Raw genomic sequence first — 14,020 nt, forward strand, 5'->3', positions numbered from 1 at the left:
TTGTCTTATTTCTTGATTGTTCAAAATGGTATGCATGTTGTGTAAATTAAACGATACAAACCCCCCAAAAATCTATTTGAATTCCAAGTTGTAAGGCAACAAAATAGGAAAAATGCCATGGGGGTGAATACTTTCACAAGCCACTGTACAATACATTCACAATCCCCTACTTCACCACCACCACATATCTACAGTACAAAATCCATGTATACGTGTGTATATTGCGTATGTTATCGTGTGTGTGTATGTATGTATGTGTCTGTGCCTATGTTTGTGTTGCTTCACAGTCCCCGCTGTTCCATAAGGTGTTTTTTTATCTGTTTTTTAAAATCTAATTTTACTGCTTGCATGAGTTACTTGATGTGGAATAGAGTTCCATGTAGTCATGGCTCTATGTAGTACTGTGCACCTTCCATTGTCTGTTCTGGACTTGGGGACTGTGAAGAGACCTCTTGTGGCATGTCTTGTGGGGCAGTCATGGGTGTCCGAGCTGTGCGCCAGTAGTGCAAACAGACAGCTCGGGGTATTCAACATGTCTCAACACCTCTCATGAATACAAGCAGTGATGAAGTCAATCTCTCCTCCACTTTGAGCTAGGAGAGATTGACATGCATATTATTAATATTAGCTCTCTGTGTACATCCAGGGGCCAGCCGTGCTGCCCTGTTCTGAACCAATTGCAATTTTCCTAAGTCCTTTTTTGTGCCACCTGACCACACGACTGAACAGTAGTCCAGGTACGAGAAAACTAGGGCTTGTAGGACCTGCATTGTTGACAGCACTGTCAAGAAGATAGAGCATTGCCTTATCATGGACATACTTCTCCCCATCATAGCTACTATTGTATCAATATGTTTTGACCATGACAGTTTACAATCCAGGGTAATTCCAAGCAGTTTAGCCATCTCAATTTGCTCAATTTCCACATGATTTACTACAAGATTTAGTTGTGGTTTAAGGTTTAGCGAATGATTTGTCCCCAATTTGTATTGTCCCATTTGTATACAAGCACATACTTATTAGCTAGCATGACGAAAACAGAGGCTACATAGCTACATTTCAATGGAGCTAAAAAAACAGCTAGGCTAATACTTTACATTTACATTTCTATTAAAACGGATAACGGCTAAGACCATTTTGGCCAACAATCTTTTTGAGGTAAAAAAAAAGTGATATAAACAGCTAAATAACAGCATAAAAAGTGTTCATAAAACATCAAGGATAGTTAAACATACAGCACAAGGCCTATGAAAGACTGCATGGTGAAGGATGGAAGATGATTACATACAGGATTGTCAAATGTTATCAAGGAAACAACAATCAACTACTTCTGGTTTTGTCTTCTTCTGTGGTCTTGAGCACAGAAATCCACGAACTGCAAAACTTTCAAATTAAATAAAAATACAATTATACCTGCACACTGAATCCCTGGTGAAGTGGAAATAAAAAATAAAATAATAGAATATTATACAAGCTTTATGCCACATATTTTTGAGTGAGAACCCAATACACCTCTTTGTTCGGGTCGTTTTTCTCTGCCACACACATTTTAACTTGCTGCTCGCCGCCCGTGTTGCCGCCAGAGTTTAAGATTTTTCATAAACTGTAGGGGGCTTCGCCAGGTTTTGCAGCTCCCTGCGTGCAAGGCCCTTAACACATAGTCCAACTGGGACTTGAACACGGATCTATGGCAGTCTAACACCTTAACCGTAACACCAAGAAGTCCAAACCCGTTGACAAGGTTGCTTTGTAGTCTACTAGGCCACTAGTAACACTAGTTTTCTTAGCCTATCATGTTATGTAGCCAACCCACTGGGCACAAACGTCAATTCAACATCTATTTCACATTGGTTCAACGTAATTTCATTGAAATGACGTGGAAACAACATTGATTCAACCAGTGTGCCCAGCGGGAAGCCTACTGGCATCGAGTTGAATTGCCCTAAGAATGCATGAGCAGAATCCCTGAGCTGTGCCCCAAAATATTTTGTTTGGAAATGACAATGGAAAAAAATATGAATTAGCAATAATTTCTGCAGGCACAGCTGCAGGTTCATCTCTGAATATTTTATTGTTATACTGTAGTCAAGAGTCTGCACACACAGTTCTGGACCATTCTATTAGATGATACTGGAGATAGCCTCTGAATTTTTTTGTTTGGATGAGGATCATGCTGTCAAAAAGCTCCTTTCATATAGGCTACGGTACCTCTGAAAGCTAGCTGATCAACTATTTGCATGTAATACAATAAGCCCATAAATGCTAGCCAGAAGAACACAAATTACGGACCGAGGATCATTTAAAACACACTTTCATTGTCTGATGTGTATGTCCATCTAATAGTAAGATTGAACAATGTGTGTAGTGTGCACATATTTGTATTTTTATTCTCTGTGTTTAAACCAGAAGACTGGAGTGGAAGGAGAATCAGACCCGTTGTAGGTCAAACATAGCTAAAGTGGTTCTTTAACTTTCCAAAATGGGTAACAAAAGAGACAACTCAATGTTTACTGCATATAGTAAAATGTGATGTATTTGACCATTTTATTGTAGACATAAATCTCAAAGACAGCAGCATTTGAAAATGTTATAATTTCAGGTCCAAGGTAAAAACTTAAAAATAAATAGCTTTAAAAGGAAGCTACAATAATAATAATATAGTATGGTCCTTCACTGAAGGTATATCATATTTAGCCTTTTTGTTTTATGACATACAAACTGGAATGAGAAATCAAACATATACAGACATCTGACAAACAATAGAGCATTCATCCCATTATGAATAATATATATTTTTAAATCAACTATGAAATTATTACAAACAAAGGACTTGTTCTTTATGCAAATGATTTTTGATGCACCATAATATACCATTTCACACATGTGTTTATATTGAATTTGGTTGTACTTACAATTCCTTTAAAAACACTACATAAAAAGTACAGAACAGAGAAGAAAAATCCCCGTTACACTGATTTGCCTCAGATCAGATTCCTGACCATGGTCTGCTAAACTAAATTTTACACAAAGAGTGTGTACACTCATTTTAGGAACCCTAAAATGTCTGTTTCATTCTTACTACTAATTAATGCTGGTTGCTTTTTTGTTACAAAGTATATTATTTGATTTAATGTCTGTCAATGTCTAATCTCGAAATCCCAAAACTAAAATGTTGCTTAATTGCATCAGATTGTTACGTTGTCTGCCCACCAGAGATTAGTCAATGGCAGACCTAATCACCTGTACCATTTGAATGATTATGGGTGAACTTACATTTTCATCTTTAAGCATATCAGTTCCACAAATCATTAATCAACAATAAGATAGCAGATAAATTCTTTGACACATTTTTTTACAGGCAGTTAACACAATCTCACATTTAGAAAAATACTTATTTTTCCCAAGGAAATTAAACAAAAGAGCAAACCACAAACAAGGTATCCACAAGCAAGGTATCCACAAGCAAGGTATTCACAAGCAAGGTATTTTACAAAGTTTTCCATCTTGTCCACCTAATCAAATGTTTTACACAAACCCTTTTTACTCAAAAATAATACGCACTGTAAGTCATTGTCTTGCAATGATAATGTCACATGTTATGGTAGGAATAGTATGCCTTTAGACTAACTTTATTAGCCCAGTTCATTTATTGGCTCTGAGTCTCTGACTGTATAGTTCTGGGTTATATGCTGGAAAATTGAGGTATATTTAACAGCAATGGTGTTTGTCAGTAGGTTTTATGCCAAGTAATTGCTTTTAGGAGAGAATAATATTTTGCACACAGTACCTTTGTCTATTTAAAAAAAAACACATGTACATCCTGAGGTAGCTAGATCTCTATTGGTTCAAACTTCTCTAGTGGTTGTCCTATTGTCCTATGTCCTATGACTTGTCTGGGTTAGTTAGTGCTCTCTTAATTTCCAAACTAGGGTTTCCCTGCTTTTCTCTAAAGCACGGTCGGGTCGGTTAAGAATCCACTACACTACCCCTCCCAAAGTTTTCTCTGTCTTCATGTCTCCTCGCTAGCACTCTTGGTAAACACACTCTCCCGACACTGGCGCAGGTTGCTTGTTAGCGTCACACTTCTCCGACTCGACAGTCTTGCCGGTGTAGTCTATACAGACAACACTGCGTCGGCGTTCCCCCTGGCCACAAGTTCGTGAACAGGATGACCAAGGCCCCATTTGCCAGATGGGGCATGGCAGATCAGCACAGGGTCTGATATCTGTGGGTTTCAGGTCCTTATCGCAGGTATTGGAATGGAAACCAGCGTTGTCTCTGCATTCAACGTTCCTTCGGGACCACCCGGAGCTGCAACTCTTGGAGCACTCTGACCATTTGCCCAAATGCCACTGGGGCACACCGAAAGCCTGGATCATATGCAACGAAGCCTTTTTCTCTTTGGATTTAGTGAAAGACACATCTTTGGGGATAAAGAATGTGTATTTGACCTTGGGTGGAGATGCCTCCCCAGCAGTGGCCAGTAACTGGATGGTGATGGCCTCCCTCAGTTGTCTGAAGCTCTGGATTCTCTCCAAGGTGGTGGACGAGCCACTGTACTTCAGCACAGCCCCGAGAACAGGGATATCCTGCTCCACCGTGGACACAGAGAAGTTACCATTCAGTATGTAGCCACCGCTCTCTCGCTTGACCGCCAGGTAGTTTCCATCGTGTGTGATGTTTCTATGGCTACGCTGTTTGATGTCAATATTGGTAGCCCCGACAGGAATGGTCACAATGTCGCTGTATCCGTAACTGAAAGAAAGAAGGTAAATGTCTCATTACAGCTGAAATCACATCAGCAACACAAAAGACAATCAACCAATAATGCTTTCTAAATATGACTGTTATTTATTCTGGCTCATAGTAAGACGATAATGGCTAAGACATTAGGGTCATAAATGATTGTTACCATAATTGCAATTGGAATATTTAGGTGTACTCACGTGGCTTTGTTGTATGAACCAGTGATCTTCCTGCAACTGAGGCCATCCCCACCACACAAGCCACACTTGTCAAGCCTCTTGTTTGAGCCGATCTCTTGGTCACAGCCCGCCTTGACACATTGGCCTTGTACACAGAGAGACGTAGTGTCAGGACCACATGTCGTGCCGTCGATAACCTATGGACCGCAAATGCAAACTTAAGGTCTCAATTGACTTAACACTGTGATTCACCACAAACAGTGAAGGCAAGCTGTAAAATATTTATTTACAGTGGCCAACACTCTACAGATGATTTTTAGTGAACGTACCTTGGCTTCAAAGACTTTGAATTCACTGCTGCCTTTGGCCCGGCAGAAGAGTTTACACCTGTCCCGGGGCGACACACCAGCGTACTTTGGAATCCATTGCTTCATGTTCCCAAGAATGTCCAGATAGTTGAAGCTGTTGTACTTCTCACACTGCTCCTCTCTAAAACTCTTCCCTAAGGTTGGAGAAATGACAAAGGGGAAAAAAATTATCCATCAAACTAATATCAAAGCAGAGACATTTATTGAAAAATCTAGGTTAAAAACACCACTATAGCTCACCACTATATAAATGAAAGGAAATTCTTTAGTGCAAGTGCCTAGACAAAATATGGCTCACCATTTTCCTCACACGTCTGGGGGTTGCAGGATTGGTACTGGACTCTCTGGCCCTCGCAGTACTTGCCGCCCTTCTGGGGCACGGGATCTGTGCACTCCCTGTAGGAGAACTCCACACCCCCTCCACATGTCCTGGAGCACTGTTGCCATGGTCCCCAAGCACCCCAGCCGCCATCCACAACCACCTGTGGTAAAGCCAAAACGAAACAGAGTGAGTACTGAGTGCCATGATAACATCAGCCATCCAACTCAACCACAGTCTAGGCTGAGGCGTCTCTTGGCATGCCATGACCTGGGTAAATCTGTCCGTCAGTGTGGCACGCTTCTGCTGTCTCCCACATTCCTGTTCTATGTGTCACCACTTGCAGAACCCGTGGCGCACTTGGCAAGACTAAAGTGTGTGTGTGTGTGTGTGTGTGTGTGTGTGTGTGTGTGTGTGTGTGTGTGTGTGTGTGTGTGTGTGTGTGTGTGTGTGTGTGTGTGTGTGTGTGTGTGTGTGTGTGTGTGTTTTCACAAGCTTTTACTAGTGGGTGAGCAAAAAGTATATTAACTGCCAGCATGTCAATTTATAAATCAAGTTTATTGACACATGCTACAGAGCTTGTACTCTCAGAAGTACGGTCTTCCTTACAAAGCAGGAAGGAAATACTCTGTCACAGAGAAATGTATCCACATATAGTAACTAACAAGGCATTCTGAGACAGAGTTTGTCAAAATGCAATACTACAAGACCAAATATAGATATTTTTTTCTCCCCTTTTCTAAGAAAAACTAGGGCTTACCTTTGGCTGCATGACCTCATGGGCTGCCATGCATGCACCGTGCAGACAGCTCCTGTTGGTGGCGCACGTGGTGCCATCTGCCCAGTGAAGGCTGCCATTATTGGTGGTGCAGTGGGGCTTGCCCTCCTCCCTGCACCACAGCTGGCTGCAGACATCACTGTCAGAGGTGTTGGGGCAGTGCACAAACTCCTCCCCAAACATCTGCTGACACTGGCGGTCGAGGCTGTATGTGGTGCCTGGGAGTTCACTGGGTAACGGTAAGATGCTCTCCGGTGGATCCAAGAGGCAGTCGCCTGTGATTGAACACACGAGAGTTCTGTTTTTTAAATGTTTTAAATCAACAGGTTGTATAATGTGGAGACTTGACAGTGACAGAAGCTGACTTTGTTGGAGTCCTCACACAATCACATTTTGGACAGTTGGTGAAGCTTCTCAGACCCACGATCTCTTATTTGGATAGATATTCAATGAGCTTTAGTTTGATGTTGCTCTTGACCCGGTGATCAGACCACTTTCTTAGCCACATACACTCTCTTTGGAATCACTGACTAACTGATAAAGAACATATTATTTGCTCACACCAGCTGTTACTTTTGGCTTGTGAGAACCGAAACCTTCTCTGTATGTATGACTCAGAGGAACAGAAGGTCTTGATTAAATGTTACAAAATAATATGAATCTCTTCAAATAACAAACAGTGCCATTCACGCCCAATTTCAGATATACAGTGCCTTGCGAAAGTATTCGGCCCCCTTGAACTTTGCGACCTTTTGCCACATTTCAGGCTTCAAACATAAAGATATGAAACTGTATTTTTTGTGAAGAATCAACAACAAGTGGGACACAATCATGAAGTGGAACTACATTTATTGGATCTTTCAAACTTTTTTAACAAATCAAAAACTGAAAAACTGGGCGTGCAAAATTATTCAGCCCACAAAATTATTCAGCCGCTTTACTTTCAGTGCAGCAAACTCTCTCCAGACGTTCAGTGAGGATCTCTGAATGATCCAATGTTGACCTAAATGATTAATGATGATAAATACAATCCACCTGTGTGTAATCAAGTCTCCGTATAAATGCACCTGCATTGTGATAGTCTCAGAGGTCCGTTAAAAGCGCAGAGAGCATCATGAAGAACAAGGAACACACCAGGCAGGTCCGAGATACTGCTGTGAAGAAGTTTAAAGCCGGATTTGGATACAAAAAGATTTCCCAAGCTTTAAACATCCCAAGGAGCACTGTGCAAGCGATAATATTGAAATGGAAGGAGTATCAGACCACTCCAAATCTACCAAGACCTGGCCGTCCCTCTAAACTTTCAGCTCATACAAGGAGAAGACTGATCAGAGATGCAGCCAAGAGGCCCATGATCACTCTGGATGAACTGCAGAGATCTACAGCTGAGGTGGGACACTCTGTCCATAGGACAACAATCAGTCGTATATTGCACAAATCTGGCCTTTATGGAAGAGTGGCAAGAAGAAAGCCATTTCTTAAAGATATCCATAAAAAGTGTCGTTTAAAGTTTGCCACAAGCCACCTGTGAGACACACCAAACATGTGGAAGAAGGTGCTCTGGTCAGATGAAACCAAAATTTTACTTTTTGGCAACAATGCAAAACGTTATGTTTGGTGTAAAAGCAACACAGCTCATCACCCTGAACACACCATCCCCACTGTCAAACATGGTGGTGGCAGCATCATGGTTTGGGCCTGCTTTTCTTCAGCAGGGACAGGGAAGATGGTTAAAATTGATGGGAAGATGGATGGAGCCAAATACAGGACCATTCTGGAAGAAAACCTGATGGATTCTGCAAAAGACCTGAGACTGGGACGGAGATTTGTCTTCCAACAAGACAATGATCCAAAACATAAAGCAAAATCTACAATGGAATGGTTCAAAAATAAAAATATCCAGGTGTTAGAATGGCCAAGTCAAAGTCCAGACCTGAATCCAATTGAGAATCTGTGGAAAGAACTGAAAACTGCTGTTCACAAATGCTCTCCATCCAACCTCAATGAGCTCGAGCTGTTTTGCAAGGAGGAATGCGAAAAAATGTCAGTCTCTCATTGTGCAAAACTGATAGAGACATACCCCAAGCGACTTACAGCTGTAATCGCAGCAAAAGGTGGCGCTACAAAGTATTAACTTAAGGGGCTGTATAATTTTGCATGCCCAATTTTTCAGTTTTTGATTTGTTAAAAAAGTTTGAAATATCCAATAAATGTCGTTCCACTTCATGATTGTGTCCCACTTGTTGTTGATTCTTCACAAAAAAAATACAGTTTTCTATCTTTATGTTTGAAGCCTGAAATGTGGCATAAGGTCGCAAAGTTCAAGGGGGCCGAATACTTTCGCAAGGCACTGTAAGTAGTAACCACAAACAATTTGTCAGCCAATCTCTAAATTCCTTAGGATGTCTCCAATTTATCTCCATTTTGAGATTTATTTGTGCATATTTTAGTGACTCTTTTGCATATAAGCAAACCTGCGGTGAGAAACTACAGGTGGAGTTAACATTGTGAACACGTGTGAAGCCTGCAGGTATAATGCTTTGTAACTTGTTATAAGCATTATGAGCCTTAGGAATGGCTTACAATAAGTAACTTCTACTGGAAGTATTCATTGTCGTTGTCAGAGGCCATCATTTCTTTAAGCGGGTAGATGTTATCAAAGAAAATACAGAAGTGAAAACTGGGCCCTCATTACAGAGTGGTTTGAACTAGAAGGCTCTAGTAAAAACAGACCTAGAAGGCTTTTGGAAAAATGGATCTACCAGCAACTGCTGAGTTTTAAAACAATGTATGTGATTTCATTCAGGTCCAGCCTACTGACCTCAACACACAGTGTTCATATGTTGTGATATACATGCAGTAGAATTTAAAAAATGTATTTAAAAAAATGTATAATAGTTGTAAAAAAAATGACTGTAATATCAAATCATTTAAAAGCTTTTATTAAAAATAAACGCTTTAACACTTTCCTCATAGAAAGTGCTACCAAATATGTTTCCTTTGCCTACATCAGAGTTGTCAGTGTTGTTTATCAGCATGACATACCGTGTCCGTTGTCAAAGAACTCTGTGATGTAGAGAGCGCTGCAAGGGGACCAGGGGAAAGTTTTGTTGAGGTGAATGAACAGAGGGGCCATCATGTGATGGCCGCCCAGATTCCCAAACATCCTCTCGCAATTCTTGGAGTCGTCGTGTGGCATACTCAGCACGTGGCCTAAAGCAGAACAATACCATTCAAATTAAATGAATACTATTTAAGGTATGCTATGGAAGTAAAGTTGCTAATAGTTTACATCTACTTTAGGTTTGGGGGTCGACTGTATGGTTCATATCAAGTTCGTATCTCATTAAACCACACAATTATTAGTTGTAGGCTAACCCACTTTTGCATAAGCTTTCGGCTCAAGGGTGTGCCCCTTTCTGTACAAATGAAGTTATTTGTGGACAATATTTCTGTACATTTAGCAGACCCTTTTCGACAAGAGGCTAAATGTATGTAGACCTATAGTAGCTTTATTAATGGTCAATATAGAAGTTTGAGAAAGTTCAAATTGTTTAATGCACAAGTCATACCAAGTTCATGGGCAGCAGTGAAAGCTGCTTGAAGTCCATTGTCCTCAATGACAGAGCAACTCCTTTTTGGATCGCACGCAGTTCCCACATCAGCAACCCCTAGGGTGTCACAACTCTGATGTCCACAAATATCCTGGAAGACAGACAGCAGCGGTTTCAAACAGTGAATCTTTAGACAGCATTTCTATTTGTCCCTGGTTGTTTTTTCTCTCTTTTCACTTGAGAGCTAATGCCAAAAAAAACGTGTTTGTCAATGTTTCCATCATAAAATGAAGCAAATAAATATTCCTGGCAGACAGAAGCAGATCTATGATGTGGGGAAATTAATGGTGTGGTATTAGATATATATTTCAACGACATGCCTCAACATTTTCCCTTCACATGTCAGGCTCACTCTCTGCGACTGAGATAAATGTTTCCTGGGGCCTATGACCCAAACCACAAGACATAACCGTACATGATTCAAAGGACATCTGGACTCAGAGTGACATGCTGAATTCAACTCAGCACGTGTACACCTTGTTTTGCAGAAGCTCAGCTCACTGGAGACCGCGTGTGCAAACTACTTCCAATTTAAGTCTCAAGTTTTGGGGTTTCTCTTATGGCGAGGCATGTGGCACACATTCTTCGGCAGGTCAAATTCAGGGCAGCAACATTACACTCTGGTCATTTTAAGGGATGTCATCATCACTCAAGGCTGATTTGTAGCAATTCTAAAAAAAAATACCTCATAGGAGACCATTCAGCCCTATGCTGTGTGTTTTGAAGCTCATCCAATCTGATTCAGCCAATTGTATTTAATTAGAGGATACATCATCAATATATATCACTGTTTGCTTACATTATTTAATTAACTCTCCAAACCATATGGTAACATCATTATGGAATAAGGGGTTAGGGAGATCCTGTGACATTGATGTAATGTGTGACAGTATACATATGGGGCAGGCAGTGCTCACCTCTCGGGTGAAAAGTAGAGCAGTGTCGTAGTGCTCAGGATGCCTCTGGCTGGCCGGGTTGAACTGTTGTTGCCAGGCACAGAAATTGCGCAGAGCGACTCCCCCGTTATTGGAGAGTGACGGTCCAACCTCCTCGTCTTCCACGACCACCATCTTCACCACCACCATGTGGACAGAGTTCTTGATACTGGGATGTTTGTAAAGCTGGGCAGCCATTGAGACCAAGGTCAGGATATAGTGCTGGAGCAAGGGAGGACAACCGGCATTAGGGAGGCTTACAAGGCAACACTGGTGGTGATGATTTAGGCTAAAACTGGAGGGGGAAAACTAAGTGAGTGAAATAACGAAGTAAACACACATGTTTTTCCCCCGTTTAAAAAAATAAAAAAGGAAGTATCTTTAAAAATGTCTAATGCTCATGCTCTTTATCACTTGCATGACCCCAACATTGTTTAATGGTGATAATTTAGAAGCTAAGTCATAATGAATGCGGAACGAAATTACTGCCAAAGCATCATTCTCCTGCCTGACCTTATCAGAGGTTTCCCAGTCCCATCATTACTCTCTACGCACTCTTCCTTTTAAAATTATCTCATTACTTCAACTTAGTTACCGCCATGCATATCAGCTAATCAGAATGTGTGGAGAGCCTAGTCTTGCATGACAGAGCAGATCAGAAACATTGTTTCTGCACCCAAAATATAGGCTATAATTATTTTTAATTGAAACAGAAACTAGTTTTTCCATAAAACATTTTGGCTGTGGGTGTTTTCGCATTGGGGGTTGGATTAAATGCAATAAAATAAATTAGTCAACATAGCGCTATATTAATCGAATATATCCTACCTGTATCTCATCTCCATAGAAATGTGTCATGGACGAGTCTGCAACCACCAGCGTCTCAATAAATCGTGGTGCTGATACAAAGCGTTTCCCTCGTAATTGTCTCTCAGGATCTTTTTCATCGTGAATAAAACTGTCCATGTCAGCTTTTACACGACTCTCCTCACTCAGTTGATCAAATACAGTTTGAGTGTCATGTGGTGCTTCTGTGGGTGTCGTCCTTTTGATAAAATGTAACTGTTCAGTGGACCTCTCCCTTCTCCCTGAGCCGAGCACTTTGGGCTCAATTAAATACTCATCCCCGTCTGTAACAAACGATCCAAGGATGCCATAACAGAGACTGACCGCAACAACAGAATCTTGGTTGGAGTCCACAGTCCCCGAGTAAAAACAGCTTCTCAAATGTCTTTCCATCTCTTCAGTCTTGTTTATCAAGTTGTGAAAGTCCGTTTCAGTCTCAGAAGTTTGTCTGCCATGGGCACCTGAGGCGCTGCGTAAAGTGTGGAGATCGTTTGCTTTGATGCGTTGAATTGTCAGTGTAGTAGATAAGAAACTGTTATCCGGACTTAAATTCAAAGTGAAATCTCGGCCAAAGGCACTGAGTCTAAATCTCGGCTGTTCTTCACTTCGTTTCCAAAAACGACCACTGCTTCTTCCATTTAACCTGACAGGTACAATTTCCTCGGAATCAAACAATTTAGAAAGTGATTTGTCGATGACGCACAGGACTAGTAAAACGAAACACCTATTTGAACACATATTCTGCAATGGAAATTGCACAACAAAATAAAAAATAAAACAAAAACAACTTTTCAACCAAAATTCCGGACCAAGCCCATACGCAGCTGTACTCGTCAATAGTTAGTGTCTAGTCGGTAGAAAATCTCGAGTCACTAAACTATTTTTAGTCTTAGGGACCTCACAACTAAAATATTTTTTTCATCAGTATAATGTGACAAAAACCCACTGCTGTATAGTCAGTCTGTGTCGAGAATGTGTGATATTTTTAGTTTAATTGTGTGATCTTCATGCTATTATAGCGGAGTTAAAATACTGTTCTACCACTCGGCAGCACCACTGAATACTAGGAGTAGCGGAGGTATTTATACTTTCTTGTATACCACTCGTTGCCTCAAATTCTCCTCCCACTCGTACCTCATGAGAAACTCTTGGATAAAACGGATCCAATGGGAAGTAAGCGACACTCCCCCCTTCTGAAATAGCTGCAGCTTGACAACCCTGCAACGAACATGAACTCGGCATAGGCCTACAGCACAGGACGCTGCAACATGGATACCCATATTATAATTTAAGGGCTCGGTCAGTTATTTTAAACTTTGAGTGACTGCCAGTGCAGTGGCCCCCAAGCGACTCCCATAAGTAGGCTATAGCATACCCACCACGGCCATGGTCCCCGTCAGTCGAATAAATCAATGATAAAGAGATGTCATGGAATACATGAGAGAATTGTGTTAAAGAGATAAGACTCTTATCTTGCGCATCACTGGTCATTCCCGCGCGTAAAGGGAATCCCATTATTTTGTAATCCAATACTACCACCTTGTGGTTGAAAAGCTTCCATATAACCTTATCTAAACGTTTTTTGTTTTACCTTCATTAAACTAGGCAAGTCAAAATTCTCATTTTCAATGACGGCCAAGGAACAGTGGGGTAATTGCCTTGTTCAGTGGAAGAACGACATATTTTTACCTTGTCAGCTCGGGGTTCCGATCTTGCAACTTTTCCTTTACTAGTCCAACGCTCTAACCACTATGCTACCCTTACCTAAACTAACCTATTTTTTATAAACCGTCAACACGTGTCCCTTTTGCCCTTCATCATAAGAGAGCAAACACTGTCATATAATGTAACCAATGAACGCTGCTTATTCGCTTCGAAGTGGCATTGGCAAACGGACACATGTTAGCGCTATATAAAGGTTAGGTTCTGAGTAAACATTTCAACCACAAGGCGGTAGTATTGGACCACAAAATAATTAGATGTCACTTACGCGCGGGAATGACCAGAGATGCGCACTCTACTGCAGGCGCAACAGGTGTCGTTCTTTTTTTAACTATAGCCTCGAGCAGGTTAGACATTGTTGGAAATATTATTAGGCTATTTCTCAATATTTATTGGGTGTATTTGCATTACGCATGGAGTTTGAACTGTTAGGTCATTAAGCCTAGTTACCTTGTACGATAATTAGTTTGTATACGATTATAGTTTAATCAATCGATTAGTTATGCCGGATTA

At 41.0% G+C, this 14,020-nt stretch overlaps 1 protein-coding gene across 1 annotated transcript; it reads right to left on the bottom strand.

Annotated features, from left to right (window-relative positions):
- Positions 1-2,530: 2,530 nt before the first annotated feature.
- Positions 2,531-12,853, bottom strand: LOC118372096 (A disintegrin and metalloproteinase with thrombospondin motifs 8-like). Its single transcript, XM_035757864.2, has 9 exons — positions 11,768-12,853; positions 10,922-11,161; positions 9,963-10,095; positions 9,436-9,603; positions 6,373-6,665; positions 5,592-5,775; positions 5,255-5,427; positions 4,947-5,122; positions 2,531-4,755 (listed from the first exon to the last, which is right to left on the bottom strand). Exons 1-9 carry the CDS (start codon positions 12,521-12,523, stop codon positions 4,023-4,025), a joined length of 2,856 nt encoding a protein of 951 aa, XP_035613757.1. The 5' UTR covers positions 12,524-12,853; the 3' UTR covers positions 2,531-4,022.
- Positions 12,854-14,020: the final 1,167 nt, after the last annotated feature.

The sequence above is a fragment of the Oncorhynchus keta genome, chromosome 1 (assembly GCF_023373465.1).
Source record: "Oncorhynchus keta strain PuntledgeMale-10-30-2019 chromosome 1, Oket_V2, whole genome shotgun sequence".
Lineage (NCBI taxonomy): Eukaryota > Metazoa > Chordata > Actinopteri > Salmoniformes > Salmonidae > Oncorhynchus > Oncorhynchus keta.

Excerpts from the sequence above, each read along its gene's own strand:
- LOC118372096 (XM_035757864.2), bottom strand. The coding sequence starts at position 12,523 with ATGTGTTCAAATAGGTGTTTCGTTTTACTAGTCCTGTGCGTCATCGAC. Across the intron at positions 10,096-10,921 it reads CTCTACTTTTCACCCGAGAG|GATATTTGTGGACATCAGAG; the intron begins GTGAGCACTGCC and ends TCTGTCTTCCAG. Across the intron at positions 5,776-6,372 it reads ATGAGGTCATGCAGCCAAAG|GTGGTTGTGGATGGCGGCTG; the intron begins GTAAGCCCTAGT and ends GCTTTACCACAG.